This window comes from Oncorhynchus mykiss, chromosome 21 (genome assembly GCF_013265735.2).
Source record: "Oncorhynchus mykiss isolate Arlee chromosome 21, USDA_OmykA_1.1, whole genome shotgun sequence".
NCBI lineage: Eukaryota > Metazoa > Chordata > Actinopteri > Salmoniformes > Salmonidae > Oncorhynchus > Oncorhynchus mykiss.
Genome location: NC_048585.1, coordinates 63,838,908 through 63,861,103, shown reverse-complemented (window position 1 = coordinate 63,861,103; position 22,196 = coordinate 63,838,908). Strand labels below are relative to the sequence as shown.

Below are 22,196 nucleotides of genomic sequence, written 5' to 3'. Positions count from 1 at the left end.
GGAGGACAGAGGTCAGGGTTTAGAGGTCAGGGGTTAACTGGAGGAGAGAGAGGTCAGGGTGTAGAGGTCAGAGTTTAACTGGAGGAGAGAGAGGTCAGGGTTTAGAGGTCAGAGTTTAACTGGAGGAGAGAGAGGTCAGGGTGTAGAGGTCAGGTATTACAGTTAGTTATAACTTCAAGGCTGGGGTGTGTTCATTGAACGTTTTTCCTACGTTGCGTGACGGTTTGCACTGAAGAACACGTTTCCCCAAAATGGTGCACAACATTCTCCAAGAGGTACAATCATGTTTGGTGGGTGTGGCCTGGGTGTGTGGGGTGTGGCCTGATCAGGCACAGACAGGGTTCTACTAGTTTGGTAACTACTGGTAACATGTATAAAGTATTTCAGATAGGACTAGTCTGGGTAACTACTGGCTACAGTATTTCAGACAGGACTAGTTTGGTGGCTACAGTATTTCAGACAGGACTAGTTTGGAGGCTACAAGTATTTCAGACAGGACTAGTTTGGTGGCTACAGTATTTCAGACAGGACTAGTTTGGTAACTACATGTCTATAGTATTTCAGACAGGACTAGTTTGGTGGCTACAGTATTTCAGACAGGACTAGTTTGGTAACTACAGTATTTCAGACAGGACTAGTTTGGTAACTACATGTCTATAGTATTTCAGACAGGACTAGTTTGGTGGCTACAGTATTTCAGACAGGACTTGTTTGGTGGCTACAGTATTTCAGACAGGACTAGTTTGGTAACTACATGTCTACAGTATTTCAGACAGGACTAGTTTGGTGGCTACAGTATTTCAGACAGGACTAGTTTGGTAACTACATGTCTATAGTATTCCAGACAGGACTAGTTTGGTGGCTATAAGTATTTCAGACAGGACTAGTTTGGTGGCTACAAGTATTTCAGACAGGACTAGTTTGGTGGCTACAGTATTTCAGACAGGACTAGTTTGGTGGCTACAAGTATTTCAGACAGGACTAGTTTGGTGGCTAAGGTATTTCAGACAGGACTAGTTTGGTGGCTACAGTATTTCAGACAGGACTAGTTTGGTGGCTACAAGTATTTCAGATAGGACTAGTTTGGTGGCTAAGGTATTTCAGACAGGACTAGTTTGGTGGCTACAGTATTTCAGACAGGACTAGTTTGGTGGCTAAGGTATTTCAGACAGGACTAGTTTGGTGGCTACAGTATTTCAGACAGGACTAGTTTGGTGGCTACAAGTATTTCAGACAGGACTAGTTTGGCTAACCACATGTCTACAGTATTTCAGACAGGACTAGTTTGGTGGCTAAGGTATTTCAGACAGGACTAGTTTGGTGGCTAAAAGTATTTCAGACAGGACTAGTTTGGTGGCTACAGTATTTCATACAGGACTAGTTTGGTGGCTACAAGTATTTCAGACAGGACTAGTTTGGTAACTACATGTCTACAGTATTTCAGACAGGACTAGTCTGGGTAACTACATGTCTACAGTATTTCAGACAGGACTAGTCTGGGTAACTACATGTCTACAGTATTTCAGACAGGACTAGTCTGGGTAACTACATGTCTACAGTATTTCAGACAGGACTAGTTTGGTAACTACATGTCTACAGTATTTCAGACAGGACTAGTCTGGGTAACTACATGTCTACAGTATTTCAGACAGGACTAGTCTGGGTAACTACATGTCTACAGTATTTCAGACAGGACTAGTCTGGGTAACTACATGTCTACAGTATTTCAGACAGGACTAGTTTGGTAACTACATGTCTACAGTATTTCAGACAGGACTAGTTTGGTAACTACATGTCTACAGTATTTCAGACAGGACTAGTTTGGTAACTACATGTCTACAGTATTTCAGACAGGACTAGTTTGGTAACTACATGTCTACAGTATTTCATACAGGACTAGTTTGGTAACTAACTACATGTCTACAGTATTTCAGACAGGACTAGTCTGGGTAACTACATGTCTACAGTATTTCAGACAGGACTAGTTTGGTAACTACATGTCTACAGTATTTCAGACAGGACTAGTTTGGTAACTACATGTCTACAGTATTTCAGACAGGACTAGTCTGGGTAACTACATGTCTACAGTATTTCAGACAGGACTAGTCTGGGTAACTACATGTCTACAGTATTTCAGACAGGACTAGTCTGGGTAACTACATGTCTACAGTATTTCAGACAGGACTAGTTTGGTAACTACATGTCTACAGTATTTCAGACAGGACTAGTCTGGGTAACTACATGTCTACAGTATTTCAGACAGGACTAGTCTGGGTAACTCCATGTCTACAGTATTTCAGACAGGACTAGTTTGGTGGTTATATGTTTGGTGGTTATATGTCTACAGTATTTCAGACAGGACTAGTTTGGTGGTTATATGTTTGGTGGTTATATTTCAGAAAGGACTCATCAGAATAGGTTGCTTTCCTCTCTTGGAATAATAGCTCAACCAGTCTGCAACCATGGTTGGGGGGAGCACAAAAGGTATGTGCATGGCCCTGGCCCTGATCAATATGTTTGTGACCATAAGGAATCACAAAACACTTTCTTTTTAATTAAAGGTGGCGCACCGCTGAGTCCTGCTGGATGCAGCCTGGCTCACCTGGGAGTAGGGCGTGGTCAGGAGTGGGTGGGTCAGGGTGTGGATCCTCCAATCAGAGCGCACAAGGAGGGAGGGGTTCGTATGGAGCACTACACCACTCCTCCCAGCAACACGACAGCCAATCAGAACACTATGATCCTGAGTGACAGGAACACAGGCCAATCAGGCAGTAAAACACTCCACGTAACAAAAAGCTTTACTAGATCAAAAGAAAACAACCCAAGTCTTCTAGTTTATTAATTCGGCCATTTTGAAATTACCACACATAAAACTGGAAAAAGCCATACATACACATGAGGTAAATAATGGAGGATAACACACAACAAAGTCTGGGACTTATTTCCATTGTAGTCCTCTTGAGACAAGATGGCTGGACAAGATCCAACACAGTATGACAGAGAAGTCAAAAATCTTGTGTAGAAGAGAGAGGGATGGAGGGAGACATGGCGAGAGGGATTAGGGAGGGAGACAGAGCGAGGGGGGTGGGTGGAGGGAGACAGAGCGAGGGGGGGGGGGGGGAGACAGAGCGAGGGGGGTGGAGGGAGGGAGACAGAGCGAGGGGGGTGGAGGGAGGGAGACAGAGCGAGGGGGGTGGAGGGAGGGAGGCAGAGCGAGGGGGGTGGATTGAGGGAGACAGAGCGAGGGGGGTGGAGGGAGGGAGACAGAGCGAGGGGGGTGGAGGGAGGGAGGCAGAGCGAGGGGGGTGGATTGAGGGAGACAGAGCGAGGGGGGTGGAGGGAGACAGACAGAGCGAGGGGGGTGGAGGGAGACAGAGCGAGGGGGATGGAGGGAGGGAGACAGAGCGAGGGGGGTGGAGGGAGGGAGACAGAGCGATGGAGGGAGACAGAGCAACGGAGGGATGGAGAGTGAAGGATGGAGGGAGACAGAGAGAGAGGGATGGAGGGAGACAGAGAGAGAGGGATGGAGGGAGACAGAGAGAGAAGGATGGAGGGAGACAGAGAGAGAGGGATGGAGGGAGGGATAGAGTACCTGGGTGTTAGGAGCGATGAGTCTGTAGAAAGATCCAGCCTGGATCAGAGGAAACCAGCGTACTGATGACCTCACAAACAACAGCTCTACCTGAGTAAGGGAGACAGAAACAGAGCGAGAGGGAGACAGACACCAGAGGGAGACAGACACCAGAGGGAGACAGACACCAGAGGGAGAGGGAGACAGGAACAGAGCGAAAGGGAGAAAGACACAAGAGGGAGACAGAGTGAGAGGGAGACAGAGTAAGAGGGAGAGAGGGAGACAGAGCGAGAGAGAGGTCATGATCAGCTGAGCTCCTGCATTTTTCAGCATGTTCATAAAAAAATATAGATTTAGAGTTAGATAAACTTGGATGTTTTTGTCAGGAACATATACAGGATACTACCCTCTACAACATAACCTTCACTATGTCACCAGGACATATACAGGATACTACCCTCTACAACACTATGTCACCAGGACATATACAGGATACTACCCTCTACAACACTATGTCACCAGGACATATACAGGATACTACCTGACTACCTGATTTTGGATGGAATTAACTGGAAGGGTGATTAGGGTTAAGACAAGAGGCTTAAAACGACCAAATATTATTATTCTAAACATATACAGCAAATGCTCTGGAAAACAGAAACCTGAAAACACCATCCAACCTGGAACTGAGTCAGTAATGTTTAGTCTGAAACTATATTTAATTTCCAAAAGCCAAGAAGAAAAATACATGACAATGCTTTACAAGGACTGACGTATCAATGGAGAGGTGCCCTTTAGCCCAACAATGGCAGGAGAGTCAAACAGTCTACCTCACCCAAATGGAGAGGTGCCCTTTAGCCCAACAATGGCAGGATAGTCAAACAGTCTACCTCACCCAAATGGAGAGGTGCCCTTTAGCCCAACAATGGCAGGAGAGTCAAACAGTCTACCTCACCCAAATGGAGAGGTGCCCTTTAGCCCAACAATGGCAGGAGAGTCAAACAGTCTACTCCACCCAAATGGAGAGGTGCCCTTTAGCCCAACAATGGCAGGAGAGTCAAACAGTCTACCTCACCCAAATGGAGAGGTGCCCTTTAGCCCAACAATGGCAGGAGAGTCAAACAGTCTACCCCAACCAAATGGAGAGGTGCCCTTTAGCCCAACAATGGCAGGAGAGTCAAACAGTCTACCTCACCCAAATGGAGAGGTGCCCTTTAGCCCAACAATGGCAGGAGAGTCAAACAGTCTACCCCACCCAAATGGAGAGGTGCCCTTTAGCACCAATGGCAGGAGAGTTGAACAGTCTACCCCACCCAAATGGAGAGGTGCCCTTTAGCACCAATGGCAGGAGAGTCAAACAGTCTACCCCACCCAAATGGAGAGGTGCCCTTTAGAACCAATGGCAGGAGAGTCAAACAGTCTACTCCACCCAAATGGAGAGGTGCCCTTTAGCACCAATGGCAGGAGAGTTGAACAGTCTACCCCAACCAAATGGAGAGGTGCCCTTTAGCACCAATGGCAGGAGAGTTGAACAGTCTACCCCAACCAAATGGAGAGGCCTTAGAAGCTGCCTCCCGCTGTTCAGAGGTAATTAAAATACAGTACCCTGTGTATGTAAAGAATGATAAGACAAGAAAAGACCACAAGAAGAAGCTCCTTATGGAAAATCAAGAGATACTTTTGGCTGACTATTATAAAAATGCAACCTCCTCTTCCACACAAACCATCCCCTGGCACAGTGCTATATTAACCAGACCATCCCCTGGCACAGTGCTATATTAACCAGACCATCCCCTGGCACAGTGCTATATTAACCAGACCATCCCCTGGCACAGTGCTATATTAACCAGACCATCCCCTGGTACAGTGCTATATTAACCAGACCATCCCCTGGCACAGTGCTATATTAACCAGACCATCCCCTGGCACAGTGCTATATTAACCAGACCATCCCCTGACACAGTGTTATATTAACCAGACCATCCCCTGGCACAGTGCTATATTAACCAGACCCCTGGTACAGTGTTATATTAACCAGACCATCCCCTGGTACAGTGCTATATTAACCAGACCATCCCCTGACACAGTGTTATATTAACCAGACCATCCCCTGGTACAGTACTATATTAACCAGACCATCCCCTGGCACAGTGCTATATTAACCAGACCATCCCCTGGTACAGTGCTATATTAACCAGACCATCCCCTGGTACAGTACTATATTAACCAGACCATCCCCTGGCACAGTGCTATATTAACCAGACCATCCCCTGACACAGTGTTATATTAACCAGACCATCCCCTGGCACAGTGCTATATTAACCAGACCATCCCCTGACACAGTACTATATTAACCAGACCATCCCCTGGTACAGTGCTATATTAACCAGACCATCCCCTGGCACAGTGCTATATTAACCAGACCATCCCCTGGTACAGTGCTATATTAACCAGACCATCCCCTGGTACAGTGCTATATTAACCAGACCATCCCCTGGCACAGTGCTATATTAACCAGACCATCCCCTGGTACAGTGCTATATTAACCAGACCATCCCCTGGCACAGTGCTATATTAACCAGACCATCCCCTGGCACAGTGCTATATTAACCAGACCATCCCCTGGTACAGTGCTATATTAACCAGACCATCCCCTGACACAGTGTTATATTAACCAGACCCCTGGCACAGTGCTATATTAACCAGACCATCCCCTGGCACAGTGCTATATTAACCAGACCCCTGGCACAGTGTTATATTAACCAGACCATCCCCTGGTACAGTGTTATATTAACCAGACCATCCCCTGGTACAGTGCTATATTAACCAGACCATCCCCTGGCATGGCACAGTGCTATATTAACCAGACCATCCCCTGGCACAGTGCTATATTAACCAGACCATCCCCTGGCACAGTGCTATATTAACCAGACCATCCCCTGGTACAGTGCTATATTAACCAGACCATCCCCTGGTATGACACAGTGCTATATTAACCAGACTATCCCCTGGCACAGTGCTATATTAACCAGACCATCCCCTGGTACAGTGTTATATTAACCAGACCATCCCCTGGTACAGTGCTATATTAACCAGACCATCTCCTGGTACAGTGCTATATTAACCAGACCATCCCCTGGTACAGTGTTATATTAACCAGACCATCCCCTGGTACAGTGCTATATTAACCAGACCATCCCCTGGCACAGTGCTATATTAACCAGACCATCCCCTGGTACAGTGCTATATTAACCAGACCATCCCCTGACACAGTGTTATATTAACCAGACCCCTGGCACAGTGCTATATTAACCAGACCATCCCCTGGCACAGTGCTATATTAACCAGACCATCCCCTGGCACAGTGCTATATTAACCAGACCATCCCCTGGTACAGTGTTATATTAACCAGACCATCCCCTGACACAGTGCTATATTAACCAGACCATCCCCTGGTACAGTGCTATATTAACCAGACCATCCCCTGGTACAGTGTTATATTAACCAGACCATCCCCTGGTACAGTGCTATATTAACCGGACCATCCCCTGGCATGGCACAGTGTTATATTAACCAGACCATCCCCTGGTACAGTGCTATATTAACCAGACCATCCCCTGGCATGGCACAGTGCTATATTAACCAGACCATCCCCTGGTACAGTGCTATATTAACCAGACCATCCCCTGGCACAGTGCTATATTAACCAGACCCCTGGTACAGTGCTATATTAACCAGACCATCCCCTGGCACAGTGTTATATTAACCAGACCATCCCCTGGCACAGTGCTATATTAACCAGACCATCCCCTGGTACAGTGCTATATTAACCAGACCATCCCCTGGTACAGTGTTATATTATCCAGACCATCCCCTGGTACAGTGTTATATTAACCAGACCATCCCCTGGTACAGTGCTATATTAACCAGACCATCCCCTGGCATGGCACAGTGCTATATTAACCAGACCATCCCCTGGTACAGTGCTATATTAACCAGACCATCCCCTGGTACAGTGTTATATTAACCAGACCATCCCCTGGTACAGTGCTATATTAACCAGACCATCCCCTGGTACAGTGCTATATTAACCGGACCATCCCCTGGCATGGCACAGTGTTATATTAACCAGACCATCCCCTGGTACAGTGCTATATTAACCAGACCCCTGGCACAGTGCTATATTAACCAGACCATCCCCTGGCACAGTGCTATATTAACCAGACCATTCCCTGGTACAGTGTTATATTAACCAGACCATCCCCTGGCACAGTGCTATATTAACCAGACCATTCCCTGGTACAGTGCTATATTAACCAGACCATCCCCTGGTACAGTGCTATATTAACCAGACCATCCCCTGGTACAGTGCTATATTAACCAGACCATCCCCTGGCACAGTGCTATATTAACCAGACCATCCCCTGGTACAGTGCTATATTAACCAGACCCCTGGCACAGTGCTATATTAACCAGACCATCCCCTGGCACAGTGCTATATTAACCAGACCATTCCCTGGTACAGTGTTATATTAACCAGACCATCCCCTGGCACAGTGCTATATTAACCAGACCATTCCCTGGTACAGTGCTATATTAACCAGACCATCCCCTGGTACAGTGCTATATTAACCAGACCATCCCCTGGTACAGTGCTATATTAACCAGACCATCCCCTGGCACAGTGCTATATTAACCAGACCATCCCCTGGCACAGTGCTATATTAACCAGACCATCCCCTGGTACAGTGCTATATTAACCAGACCATCCCCTGGTACAGTGCTATATTAACCAGACCATCCCCTGGCACAGTGCTATATTAACCAGACCATCCCCTGGTACAGTGCTATATTAACCAGACCATCTCCTGGTACAGTGTTATATTAACCAGACCATCCCCTGGCACAGTGCTATATTAACCAGACCATTCCCTGGTACAGTGCTATATTAACCAGACCATCCCCTGGCACAGTGCTATATTAACCAGACCATCCCCTGGTACAGTGTTATATTAACCAGACCCCTGGCACAGTGCTATATTAACCAGTCCATCCCCTGACACAGTGCTATATTAACCAGACCATCCCCTGGCATGGCACAGTGCTATATTAACCAGACCATCCCCTGGCATGGCACAGTGCTATATTAACCAGACCATCCCCTGACACAGTGTTATATTAACCAGACCATCCCCTGGTACAGTGTTATATTAACCAGACCATCCCCTGGCACAGTGCTATATTAACCAGACCATCCCCTGGTACAGTGCTATATTAACCAGACCATCCCCTGGTACAGTGCTATATTAACCAGACCCCTGGTACAGTGTTATATTAACCAGACCATCCCCTGGCACAGTGCTATATTAACCAGACCATCCCCTGACACAGTGTTATATTAACCAGACCATCCCCTGGCACAGTGCTATATTAACCAGACCATCCCCTGGTACAGTGCTATATTAACCAGACCATCCCCTGGCACAGTGCTATATTAACCAGACCATCCCCTGGTACAGTGCTATATTAACCAGACCATCCCCTGGTACAGTGCTATATTAACCAGACCATCCCCTGGTACAGTGTTATATTAACCAGACCATCCCCATGGCACAGTGCTATATTAACCAGACCATCCCCTGGTACAGTGTTATATTAACCAGACCATCCCCTGGTACAGTGTTATATTAACCAGACCATCCCCTGGCACAGTGTTATATTAACCAGACCATCCCCTGGTATGACACAGTGCTATATTAACCAGACCATCCCCTGGTACAGTGCTATATTAACCAGACCATCCCCTGGCACAGTGCTATATTAACCAGACCATCCCCTGGTACAGTGTTATATTAACCAGACCATCCCCTGACACAGTGTTATATTAACCAGACCATCCCCTGGCACAGTGCTATATTAACCAGACCATCCCCTGACACAGTGTTATATTAACCAGACCATCCCCTGGTACAGTGCTATATTAACCAGACCATCCCCTGACACAGTGTTATATTAACCAGACCATCCCCTGGTACAGTACTATATTAACCAGACCATCCCCTGGCACAGTGCTATATTAACCAGACCATCCCCTTGCACAGTGTTATATTAACCAGACCATCCCCTGGCATGGCACAGTGCTATATTAACCAGACCATCCCCTGGCACAGTGCTATATTAACCAGACCATCCCCTGGTACAGTGCTATATTAACCAGACCATCCCCTGACACAGTGCTATATTAACCAGACCATCCCCTGGTACAGTGCTATATTAACCAGACCATCACCTGGCACAGTGCTATATTAACCAGACCATTCCCTGACACAGTGCTATATTAACCAGACCATCCCCTGGCACAGTGCTATATTAACCAGACCATCACCTGGCACAGTGCTATATTAACCAGACCCCTGGTACAGTGCTATATTAACCAGACCATCCCCTGGCACAGTGTTATATTAACAGGCCTCACAACCATTATATTATGGTTGTGAGGTCTGGGGTCCGCTCACCAACCAAGACTTTACAAAATGGGACAAACACCAAATTGAGACTCTGCATGCAGAATTCTGCAAAAATACCCTCCGTGTACAACGTAGAACACCAAATAATGCAGAGCAGAATTAGGCCGATACCCACTAATTATCAACATCCAGAAAAGAGCCGTTAAATTCTACAACCACCTAAAAGGAAGTGATTCACAAACCTTCCATAACAAAGCCATCACCTACAGAGAGATGAACCTGGAGAAGAGTCCCCTAAGCAAGCTGGTCCTGGGGCTCTGTTCACAAACACAAACAGACCCCACAGAGCCCCAGGACAGTAACACAATTAGACCCAACCAAATCATGAGAAAACAAAAAGATAATTACTTGACACATTGGAAAGAATTAACAAAAAAACAGAGCAAACTAGAATGCTATTTGTCCCTAAACAGAGAGTACACAGTGGCAGAATACCTGACCACAGTGACTGACCCAAACTTAAGGAAAGCTTTGACTGTGTACAGACTCAGTGAGCATAGCCTTGCTATTGAGAAAGGCCGCCGTAGGCAGACATGGCTATCAAGAGAAGACAGGCTATGTGCTCACTGCCCACAAGATGAGGTGTAAACTGAGCTGCACTTCCTAACATCCTGCCCAATGTATGACCATATTAGAGACACATATTCCCCCTCAGATTACACAGATCCATAAAGAATTCGAAAACAAATCCAATTTTGATAAACTCCCATATCTACTGGGGGAAATACCACAGTGTTCCATCACAGCAGCAAGATGTGTGACCTGTTGCCACAAGAAAAGGTCAACCAGTGAAGAACAAACACCAATGTAAATACAACCCATATTTATGCTTATTTATTTTCCCTTTTGTACTTTAACTACTTGCACATCATTACAACACTGTATATAGACATAATATGACATTTGAAATGTCTTTATTCTTTTGTAACTTATAGTAATGTAATTGTAATGTTTACTGTTCATTTTTATTGTATATTTCACTTTTGTATATTATCTATTTGACTTGCTTTGCCAATGTTAACACATGTTTCCCATGCCAATAAAAACCCTTGAATCGAAATGAGAGACAGACAGACAGACAGACAGACAGAAAGAGAGAAAGGAGAGAGAAAGAGAGGGGATACTCTCACCGTTCTGGTCTGTCCGTCTGTCTCTCTCTCCTGTAATGGACAGTTCCTGGGGTCCCGCCCCCACCGCTGAATTTGACCAATGAGATCAGCCCTCACAGAGAAACACAGAGATAACCCAGCCTCTTCTCCCTCACAGGCAATCCCCTCGTTCCGCCAGGCCACGCCCTCCTTTCCTTCCACACACATCACCACGGAGATACAGGGCCGGTCGCCTGGCAATAAGGCTCCTCCTCCTGGTTGGGAGCAGGTCTCGTTCTCTGTGTGGTTTTGTCGTGCTCTCTTGGCCCCTCCCTCTCTCTCCTCTTTCTTTTCCTCTATCCTCTCTTCTTCTCTGCTCCTCTTCTTCCTCTCAGAAACGTCATCTCTCCTCTCCTCCCTCTCTTCTCCCCCTTTCTCTCTCCTTTCCTCCCTCTCTTCTCCCCCTTTCTCTCTCCTCTCCTCCCTCTCTTCTCCCCCTTTCTCTCTCCTCTCCTCCCTCTCTCTCTCTGTCTCACTCATCTCCTCCCTCTCTCCCACCTCTCCCTCTCTCCTCTCCACCCTCTCTCCTCCCTGTGTCGTTCTGAGGAGGAGTGATGCCATGGCAGCAGAGGGGCTGAGAATCTGGAGGTCGTTCAGACACAGCTGGATGTACACCCTGGAACACACACACACACACACTATTATAACAAAGACACACACATTACTTATTACGTGTGTGTGTGTGTGTGTGTGTGTGTGTGTACCTGCAGTGTCTGTGTGTGTGTGTGTGTGTGTGTGTGTGTGTGTGTGTGTGTGTGTGTGTGTGTGTGTGTGTGTACCTGCAGTGTCTGTGTGTGATGTAACTGTCCTGGTCCAGGTGTCTGTATGAAGGGAACTCTGATTGGAGGAATCTCTCCATCACCATGGTGAACCTCTGCACACACACCAAGCAACCTGTAGACACACACATTACACACACACATTACACACACACATTATTAACACACACCAAGCAACCTGTAGACACACACATTACACACACACATTATTAACACACACCAAGCAACCTGTAGACACACACACATTACACACACACACACCAAGCAACCTGTAGACACACACATTACACACACACATTACACACACACATTATTAACACACACACCAAGCAACCTGTAGACACACACATTACACACACACATTACACACACACCAAGCAACCTGTAGACACACACATTACACACACACATTATTAATACACACCAAGCAACCTGTAGACACACACATTACACACACACATTATTAACACACACACCAAGCAACCTGTAGATACACACATTACACACACACATTATTAACACACACCAAGCAACCTGTAGACACACACATTACACACACACATTATTAACACACACACCAAGCAACCTGTAGACACACACATTACACACACACATTATTAACACACACCAAGCAACCTGTAGACACACACATTACACACACACATTATTAACACACACACCAAGCAACCTGTAGACACACACATTACACACACACATTAACACACACCAAGCAACCTGTAGACACACACATTACACACACACATTATTAACACACACACCAAGCAACCTGTAGACACACACATTACACACACACATTATTAATACACACCAAGCAACCTGTAGACACACAAATTACACACACACATTATTAATACACACCAAGCAACCTGTAGACACACACATTACACACACACATTATTAACACACACCAAGCAACCTGTAGACACACACATTACACACACACATTATACACACACCAAGCAACCTGTAGACACACACACATTATTAACACACACCAAGCAACCTGTAGACACACACATTACACACACACATTATTAACACACACACCAAGCAACCTGTAGACACACACACATTATTAACACACACCAAGCAACCTGTAGACACACACATTACACACACACATTATTAATACACACCAAGCAACCTGTAGACACACACATTATTAACACACACCAAGCAACCTGTAGACACACACATTACACACACACATTATTAATACACACCAAACAACCTGTAGACACACACATTACACACACACATTATTAACACACACACCAAGCAACCTGTAGACACACACATTACACACACACATTATTAACACACACACCAAGCAACCTGTAGACACACACATTACACACACACATTATTAACACACACACCAAGCAACCTGTAGACACACACATTACACACACACATTATTAACACACACACCAAGCAACCTGTAGACACACACATTACACACACACATTATTAATACACACCAAGCAACCTGTAGACACACACATTACACACACACATTATTAATACACACCAAGCAACCTGTAGACACACACATTACACACACACATTATACACACACCAAGCAACCTGTAGACACACACATTACACACACACATTATTAATACACACCAAGCAACCTGTAGACACACACATTACACACACACATTATTAACACACACACCAAGCAACCTGTAGACACACACATTATTAACACACACCAAACACACATTGTAAACATCATCAACACACACACTGAGAACAAGATGGCACCAACAGACATGGCTGCTCTGCTTCTAGCTCCGAAGCAACTTTTCAGTATTTTCTATTTTTTAAGTGTTATTTCTTATATTATCACAAAAACATTTTTTTTGTGTGTTATTACATACAGCCGCAAATAACTTTTGCATATCGGAGCGGCGGTAACTCACCAGCATTACAACCAGGACTAAGACTTTCCCGAATTGGCTCCTTTGTTCCTACCCCCCAGGGCACTGTAACTTATCCCAGAGGCTCCAAGACGCCACTGGCAGAGAAGAGGTATTCGGACTTCTATTCTGACTCAGGAGGAGGGCACACCATCTACCGCTTCTGAATATATTACTCTCTTACTCTGTTTCCCGGAATCACGGCTCTCTTCAGATATGCTGTCTTTGTCCATACAGCCAGCTGGGTTCTCAGTTCATCGGGCAGACAGGAATCAAGAACTCTCAGGGAAGAGGAAGGGCGGGGGTCTATGTTTAATGATTAATGACTACTCTTGGTGTGATTGTGATAACACACAGGAACTCAAGTCCTTTTGTTCACCTGACCTAGAATTCCTCACAATCAAATGCCGACCGTCTTACCTCCCAAGGGAATTCTCCTCGGTTATTGTCACAGCCGTGTATATTCCCCCTCACGCCGATACCACGACAGCCCTCAAAAAACTACACTGGACTCTATGCAAACTGGAAACCACATGTTCTGAGGCCGCATTTATTGTAGCTGGGGAATTTAACAAAGCAAATTTGAGGAAGAAGTTCTATCAACACATTGACACTGGTAAAACACTCAACTACTGCTACTCCAACTTCCAGGAAGCCTACAAGGTCCTCCCCCACACTCCCTTCGGCAAATCAGATCACGATTCCATTTTGCTCATCCCTTCCTATAGGCAGAAACTCAAACAGGAAGTACCCGTGCTAAGGTCTATTTAAACGCTGGTCTGACCAATCGGAATCCATGCATCAAGATTGTTTTGATCACGCAGACTGGGATATGGTCCAGGTTGCCTCAAAGAATAACATAACATAAACAACTTCTTCGCCCGCTTTGAGGATAACACAGTGCCACCGACGCGGCCCGTTAACAAGGACTGTGGTCTCTCGTTATCCCTAGACCCACTTCAATTAGCTTACTGCCCCAATAGGTCTATAGATGAGGTAATCGCACTGCACACTGCCCTAGGAATACCTATGTAAGAATGCTGTGACTATAGCTCAGGCTTCAACACCATAGTACCCTCCAAGCTCATCCCTGGGTCTGAACCCCGCCCTGTGCAATTGGGACCTGGACTTCCTGATGGGAAGGACCCCACAAGGGTGTGTGCTCAGCCCACTCCTGTACTCATTGTCCACCCATGACTGTGTGGCCACGCAGTCGACGAGATGGCCTACAGGGAGGAGGTGAGGGCGAAGGAGTGCAAAGGAAAATAACCTCTCAATCAACATCAACCAAAACGAAGGAGCTGATCGTGGACTTCAGGAAACAACAGAGGGATCCCTATTCACATCGACAGGACTGCAGGAAACAACAGAGGGATCCCTATTCACATCGACAGGACTTCAGGAAACAACAGAAGGATCCCTATTCACATCGACAGGACTGCAGGAAACAACAGAGGGATCCCTATTCACATCGACAGGACTGCAGGAAACAACAGAGGGATCACACCCCTATTCACATCGACAGGACTTCAGGAAACAACAGAGGGATCACACCCCTATTCACATCGACAGGACTTCAGGAAACAACAGAGGGATCACACCCCTATTCACATCGACAGGACTTCAGGAAACAACAGAGGGATCCCTATTCACATCGACAGGCAGTGGAGATAGTCAAATGCTTCAAATTCCTCGACTGACAAACTGAAATGGTCAGACAGTCTGGTGAAGAACCTCAGGAGGCTGAAGAAATTTGGCTTGTCACCTAAAACCCTCACAACCTTTTACCTTTTTCTGCTAAATATGTGTATGTGACCAATAACATTTGATTATGAACACACACACACACACACACACACACACACACACACACACACACACCTCACCTATCCAAGCAGTGTTGCTGGCAGCTCTCTGACCACCCGAGTCATCATCGCCAGTCTCCACGGCAACACAGGTCACGGCGCCGGTCTGGTCTCTCAGGCGGAGTGTGTGTGTTCCAGGGAGCTCCAACACTCCGACCAGCAGTAGGGGTCGGGGCTGACTGTCCTGCCCCAGAGAGAGGCCTACGGACCAGGCTATAGATGGGTTCAGCTCAGCCTGAGTCAGGGAACTACCACAGGCTGGGAGGAGAGAGGAGAGAGACAGAGACGACCAGCACTCTTTCTCCATCACACACACACAGTCTGACACCGACACGTACTCACACACTGGAGAACTCACAGAGTACTGGGAGAGAGAGAGAGAGAGAGACAATCTTAGCACACAGGGGGACAAACACCTGCATGCAGGTGACAGCAATCCCTCACTCATATGCCCCTCCAAGCCACAACTACGTCAACATAACCAACAAAAACGGGTCACAACTCCTGCAGCTCTGTCGCACGCTGGGTATGTACATAGTCAATGATAGGCTTCGAGGGGATTCCTATGGTAGGTACACCTATAGCTCATCTCTTGGCAGTAGTACTGTAGACTACTTTATCACTGACCTCAACCCAGAGTCTCTCAGAGCGTTCACAGTCAGCCCACTGACACCCCTATCAGACCACAGCAAAATCACAGTCTACTTGAACAGAGCAATACTCATTCATACTCATTCATGAGACATCAAAACATTTCACTGGAATAGTGAAGATGTAAACTTGGCAGTAGAAAACCTAAACAGGATATTTGACCTCTCAGCTTCCCTATCAAACCTAAACAGTTCAAGTAGTAGTAGTCAAAAATGTCAAGCAGACCACCTAAAAAAACTAACAACAATGACAAATGGTTTGATGAAGAATGCAAAAACCTAAGAAAGAAATTGAGAAACCTGTCCAACCAAAAACATAGAGCCTCTAGAAAACCAGAGTCTACGCCTTCACTATGGTGAATCACTAAAACAATACAGAAATACACTACGGAAAAAGAATGAACAGCACGTCAGAAATCAGCTCAATATAACTGAAGAATCCATAGAATCTAACCACCTCTGGGAAAATTTGGACTCACTAAACAATTAACAACATGAAGAGTTATCTATCCAAAACTGAGATGTATGGATAAACCACTTAGCTCTGGCATTCTCCCCAATATATCAGAGACAGAGAGAGAGAGACAGAGAGAGAGACAGAGAGAGAGACAGAGACAGAGAGAGAGAGAGAGAGAGAGAGAGACAGAGAGAGAGAGACAGAGAGAGAGAGACAGAGAGAGAGAGAGAGAGACAGAGAGACAGAGAGAGAGAGACAGAGAGAGAGAGAGAGACAGAGAGACAGAGAGAGAGACAGAGAGAGAGAGAGAGACAGAGAGAGAGAGACAGAGAGAGAGAGAGACAGAGAGAGAGAGAGAGACAGAGAGAGAGAGAGATATGAGTCAACAATATGATTTGAAACAGTTAAGTGTTTGTACCTCAGTGAGGGGACAGTGGTGTGGCTCCTGTAGCATCTCTCTGTAGATGTCTCTCCTCCCTCCTCCCTTCTCTGACGTTACCACACACTCAAACAGCCTCCTAGCCACCACATACACACACTCCTCTTTCACCCAGCGAGGGACCAGTCTGAGAGAGAGAGAAGAGAGGTTAAATCACACAGAGAGAGAAGACGAACAGAGGTTAAATCACACAGAGAGAGAAGACGAACAGAGGTTAAATCACACAGAGAGAGAAGACGAACAGAGATTAAATCACACAGAGATAGAGAGATGAACAGAGATTAAATCACACAGAGAGAGAGAGAAGATGAACAGAGATTAAATCACACACAGAGAGAGAGAAGATGAACAGAGATTAAATCACACAGAGATAATGTCTAGTTTGAGTGATGTCTAATCCCAAAGTGAAACATGCTGAGTTCTCAGAGTGATGTCTAATCCCAAAGTGAAACATGCTGAGTTCTCAGAGTGATGTCTAATCCCAAAGTGAAACATGCTGAGTTCTCATAGTGATGTCTAATCCCAAAGTGAAACATGCTGAGTTCTCAGAGTGATGTCTAATCCCAAAGTGAAACATGCTGAGTTCTCAGAGTGATGTCTAATCCCAAAGTGAAGCATGCCGAGTTCTCAGAGTGATGTCTAATCCCAAAGTGAAGCATGCAAAATTCTCAGAGTAGTGTCTAATCCCAAAGTGAAGCATGCTGAGTTCTCAGAGTGATGTCTAATCCCAAAGTGAAGCATGCTGAGTTCTCAGAGTGATGTCTAATCCCAAAGTGAAGCATGCTGAGTTCTCAGAGTGATGTCTAATCCCAAAGTGAAGCATGCTGAGTTCTCAGAGTGATGTCTAATCCCAAAGTGAAGCATGCTGAGTTCTCAGAGTAGTGTCTAATCCCAAAGTGAAGCATGCTGAGTTCTCAGAGTGATGTCTAATCCCAAAGTGAAGCATGCTGAGTTCTCAGAGTGATGTCTAATCCCAAAGTGAAGCATGCTGAGTTCTCAGAGTGATGTCTAATCCCAAAGTGAAGCATGCTGAGTTCTCAGAGTGATGTCTAATCCCAAAGTGAAGCATGCTGAGTTCTCAGAGTGATGTCTAATCCCAAAGTGAAGCATGCTGAGTTCTCAGAGTGATGTCTAATCCCAAAGTGAAGCATGCTGACTAACCACTCCTCATTGGAATCTACCAGTCTATCTACCAGTCTCCCCCTCTACCAGTCTACCAGTCTCCCCCTCTACCAGTCTCCCCCTCTACCAGTCTCCCCCTCTACAGTTGAAGTCGGAAGTTTACATACACTTAGGTTGGAGTCATTAAAACTTGTTTTTCAACCATTCCACAAATTTCTTGTTCACAAACTATAGTTCTGGGAAGTCGGTTAGGACATCTACTTTGTACATGACACAAGTAATTTTTCCAACAATTGTTTACAGACAGATTATTTAATTTATAATTCACTGTATCACAATTCCATTGGGTCAAAAGATTACATACACTAAATTGACTGCCTTTAAACAGTCCTACCCGTCTCCTCCCTCCCTCCTACCCGTCTCCTCCCTGTCTCCTACCAGTCTCCTCCCTCCCTCCTACCCGTCTCCTACCCGTCTCCTCCCTCCCTCCAACCCGTCTCCTCCCTCCCTCCTACCCGTCTCCTCCCTCCCTCCTACCCGTCTCCTCCCTCCCTCCTACCCGTCTCCTCCCTGTCTCCTACCAGTCTCCTCCCTGTCTCCTACCCGTCTCCTCCCTCCCTCCTACCCGTCTCCTCCCTGTCTCCTACCCGTCTCCTCCCTGTCTCCTACCCGTCTCCTACCCGTCTCCTACCCGTCTCCTCCCTGTCTCCTACCTCCTCCCCTTCTCCTCCCTCCCTCCTACCCGTCTCCTCCCTGTCTCCTACCCGTCTCCTCCCTCCCTCCTACCCGTCTCCTCCCTGTCTCCTACCTCCTCCCCGTCTCCTCCCTGTCTCCTACCTGTCTCCTACCTGTCTCTTAGAGCTCTGCAGCAGTGACAGAGCCACAGGTACTGAGACACGCCCAGATTCCTCTCCAGCAGTAGCCACAGCAGCGGGGCGTCGCTAGGGCGGTCGACCTCTGACCCCAGGCGGCTGAAGGAAGTGACACGCAGACTGGAGTGTAGACACACACAGAGCATGCAGGGATGGAAGTGGGGAGAGGGGCGGTACAGGAAATGGACATCATGAAGTTCTATCTCCGCCCCCGGACGCAGGCCACGCCTCTGCAGTGGCTGATAGGCCAAACACAGGCCCACCTTCCCGTCAATCACATAGAGCCCCGCTGCCGCACTCAGGACACTGGTCAGCACACCCTATCAGGGAGAAGGGGAGGGCTCAGGATGGAAACCTTGACATCCAGGTGTATAGATGTATAGATGTTAACCTATAATACTCAGAGATAAACAAACAAACAAAAATGACCTTGTAGCTGATGGCCTTGGAGAGTTTGGGCCTGAGGATGGGAGAGGGGTCTGGGTCTGGTCCAGCGCCCCGTCTCTCTGGGAGAGGACCCCCAGTACTACTGCAGTCAGACAGCGGTGGATCTAACCCCACAGGGTCTGGGTCTGGTCCAGCGCCCCGTCTCTCTGGGAGAGGACCCCCAGTACTACTGCAGTCAGACAGCGGTGGATCTAACCCCACAGGGTCTGGTCCAGCGCCCCGTCTCTCTGGGAGAGGACCCCCAGTACTACTGCAGTCAGACAGCGGTGGATCTAACCCCACAGGGTCTGGGTCTGGTCCAGCGCCCCGTCTCTCTGGGAGAGGACCCCCAGTACTACTGCAGTCAGACAGCGGTGGATCTAACCCCACAGGGTCTGGGTCTGGTCCAGCGCCCCGTCTCTCTGGGAGAGGACCCCCAGTACTACTGCAGTCAGACAGCGGTGGATCTAACCCCACAGGGTCTGGGTCTGGTCCAGCGCCCCGTCTCTCTGGGAGAGGACCCCCAGTACTACTGCAGTCAGACAGCGGTGGATCTAACCCCACAGGGTCTGGGTCTGGTCCAGCGCCCCGTCTCTCTGGGAGAGGACCCCCAGTACTACTGCAGTCAGACAGCGGTGGATCTAACCCCACAGGGTCTGGGTCTGGGGTGTGCTTGTCCAATGTGGGTGGATCAGACAGGTCCTGGATCAGTGTGTCAGGAAGCAAAGTCAGAGAAGACTGACTCGTTGCACACAGAACCCTGTTCCCAGACCAGCCCTGCAGTGCACACACACGCAGCCCCGACACACACACACTACCTCCCACACACACACATTGCTGCCACCACAGACAGCACGGCTCCTAAAAAAGAGAGAGACAGAGTGAAGGTTAAAAGGATACGTTACCCATACACCCCCTCTCTCCTCACTGTGACCAGTAATGGTAGTGTCTCTCTCTCTCCTCACTGTGACCAGTAATGGTAGTGTCGCTCTCTCCTCACTGTGACCAGTAATGGTAGTGTCTCTCTCTCTTTCCTCACTGTGACCAGTAATGGTAGTGTCTCTCTCTCTCCTCACTGTGACCAGTAATGGTAGTGTCTCTCTCTCTCCTCACCGTGACCAGTAATGGTAGTGTCTCTCTCTCTCTCTCTCTCTCCTCACTGTGACCAGTAATGGTAGTGTCTCTTTCTCTCTCCTCACTGTGACCAGTAATGGTAGTGTCTCTCTCTCTCCTCACTGTGACCAGTAATGGTAGTGTCTCTCTCTCTCTCTCTCTCTCCTCACTGTGACCAGTAATGGTAGTGTCTCTTTCTCTCTCCTCACTGTGACCAGTAATGGTAGTGTCTCTCTCTATCTCCTCACTGTGACCAGTAATGGTAGTGTCTCTCTCTCTCCTCACTGTGACCAGTAATGGTAGTGTCTCTCTCTCTTTCCTCACTGTGACCAGTAATGGTAGTGTCTCTCTCTCTCCTCACCGTGACCAGTAATGGTAGTGTCTCTCTCTCTCTCTCTCTCTCTCCTCACTGTGACCAGTAATGGTAGTGTCTCTCTCTCTCTCTCTCTCTCTCCTCACTGTGACCAGTAATGGTAGTGTCTCTCTCTCTCCTCACTGTGACCAGTAATGGTAGTGTCTCTCTCTCTCTCCTCACTGTGACCAGTAATGGTAGTGTCTCTCTCTCTCGCTCTCTCTCTCCTCACTGTGACCAGTAATGGTAGTGTCTCTCTCTCTCTCTCTCTCTCCTCACTGTGACCAGTAATGGTAGTGTCTCTCTCTCTCTCTCCTCACTGTGACCAGTAATGGTAGTGTCTCTCTCTCTCTCTCTCTCTCTCCTCACTGTGACCAGTAATGGTAGTGTCTCTCTCTCTCTCTCTCTCTCTCCTCACTGTGACCAGTAATGGTAGTGTCTCTCTCTCTCCTCACTGTGACCAGTAATGGTAGTGTCTCTCTCTCTCTCTCTCTCTCCTCACTGTGACCAGTAATGGTAGTGTCTCTCTCTCTCTCTCTCTCTCCTCACTGTGACCAGTAATGGTAGTGTCTCTCTCTCTCTCTCTCTCTCTCTCCTCACTGTGACCAGTAATGGTAGTGTCTCTCTCTCTCTCTCTCTCTCTCCTCACTGTGACCAGTAATGGTAGTGTCTCTCTCTCTCTCTCTCTCTCCTCACTGTGACCAGTAATGGTAGTGTCTCTCTCTCTCCTCACTGTGACCAGTAATGGTAGTGTCTCTCTCTCTCCTCACTGTGACCAGTAATGGTAGTGTCTCTCTCTCTCCTCACTGTGACCAGTAATGGTAGTGTCTCTCTCTCTCCTCACTGTGACCAGTAATGGTAGTGTCTCTCTCTCTCCTCACTGTGACCAGTAATGGTAGTGTCTCTCTCTCTCTCCTCACTGTGACCAG

At 47.1% G+C, this 22,196-nt stretch overlaps 1 protein-coding gene across 1 annotated transcript in view; it reads right to left on the bottom strand.

Moving 5' to 3' along the window:
- ctc1 (CTS telomere maintenance complex component 1) overlaps positions 1-22,196 on the bottom strand; it is a 47,428-nt gene that overhangs the window by 18,879 nt on the left and 6,353 nt on the right. The window contains exons 6-14 of the mRNA XM_036956535.1: positions 19,806-20,663; positions 19,353-19,696; positions 17,362-17,509; positions 15,858-16,200; positions 12,026-12,140; positions 11,679-11,862; positions 11,229-11,630; positions 3,593-3,682; positions 2,603-2,740 (exon numbers count right to left, since the gene is read on the bottom strand). Of these exons, the coding sequence (XP_036812430.1) occupies positions 2,603-2,740; positions 3,593-3,682; positions 11,229-11,630; positions 11,679-11,862; positions 12,026-12,140; positions 15,858-16,200; positions 17,362-17,509; positions 19,353-19,696; positions 19,806-20,663 (2,622 nt within the window). The remainder of the gene's footprint in view (positions 1-2,602; positions 2,741-3,592; positions 3,683-11,228; positions 11,631-11,678; positions 11,863-12,025; positions 12,141-15,857; positions 16,201-17,361; positions 17,510-19,352; positions 19,697-19,805; positions 20,664-22,196) is intronic.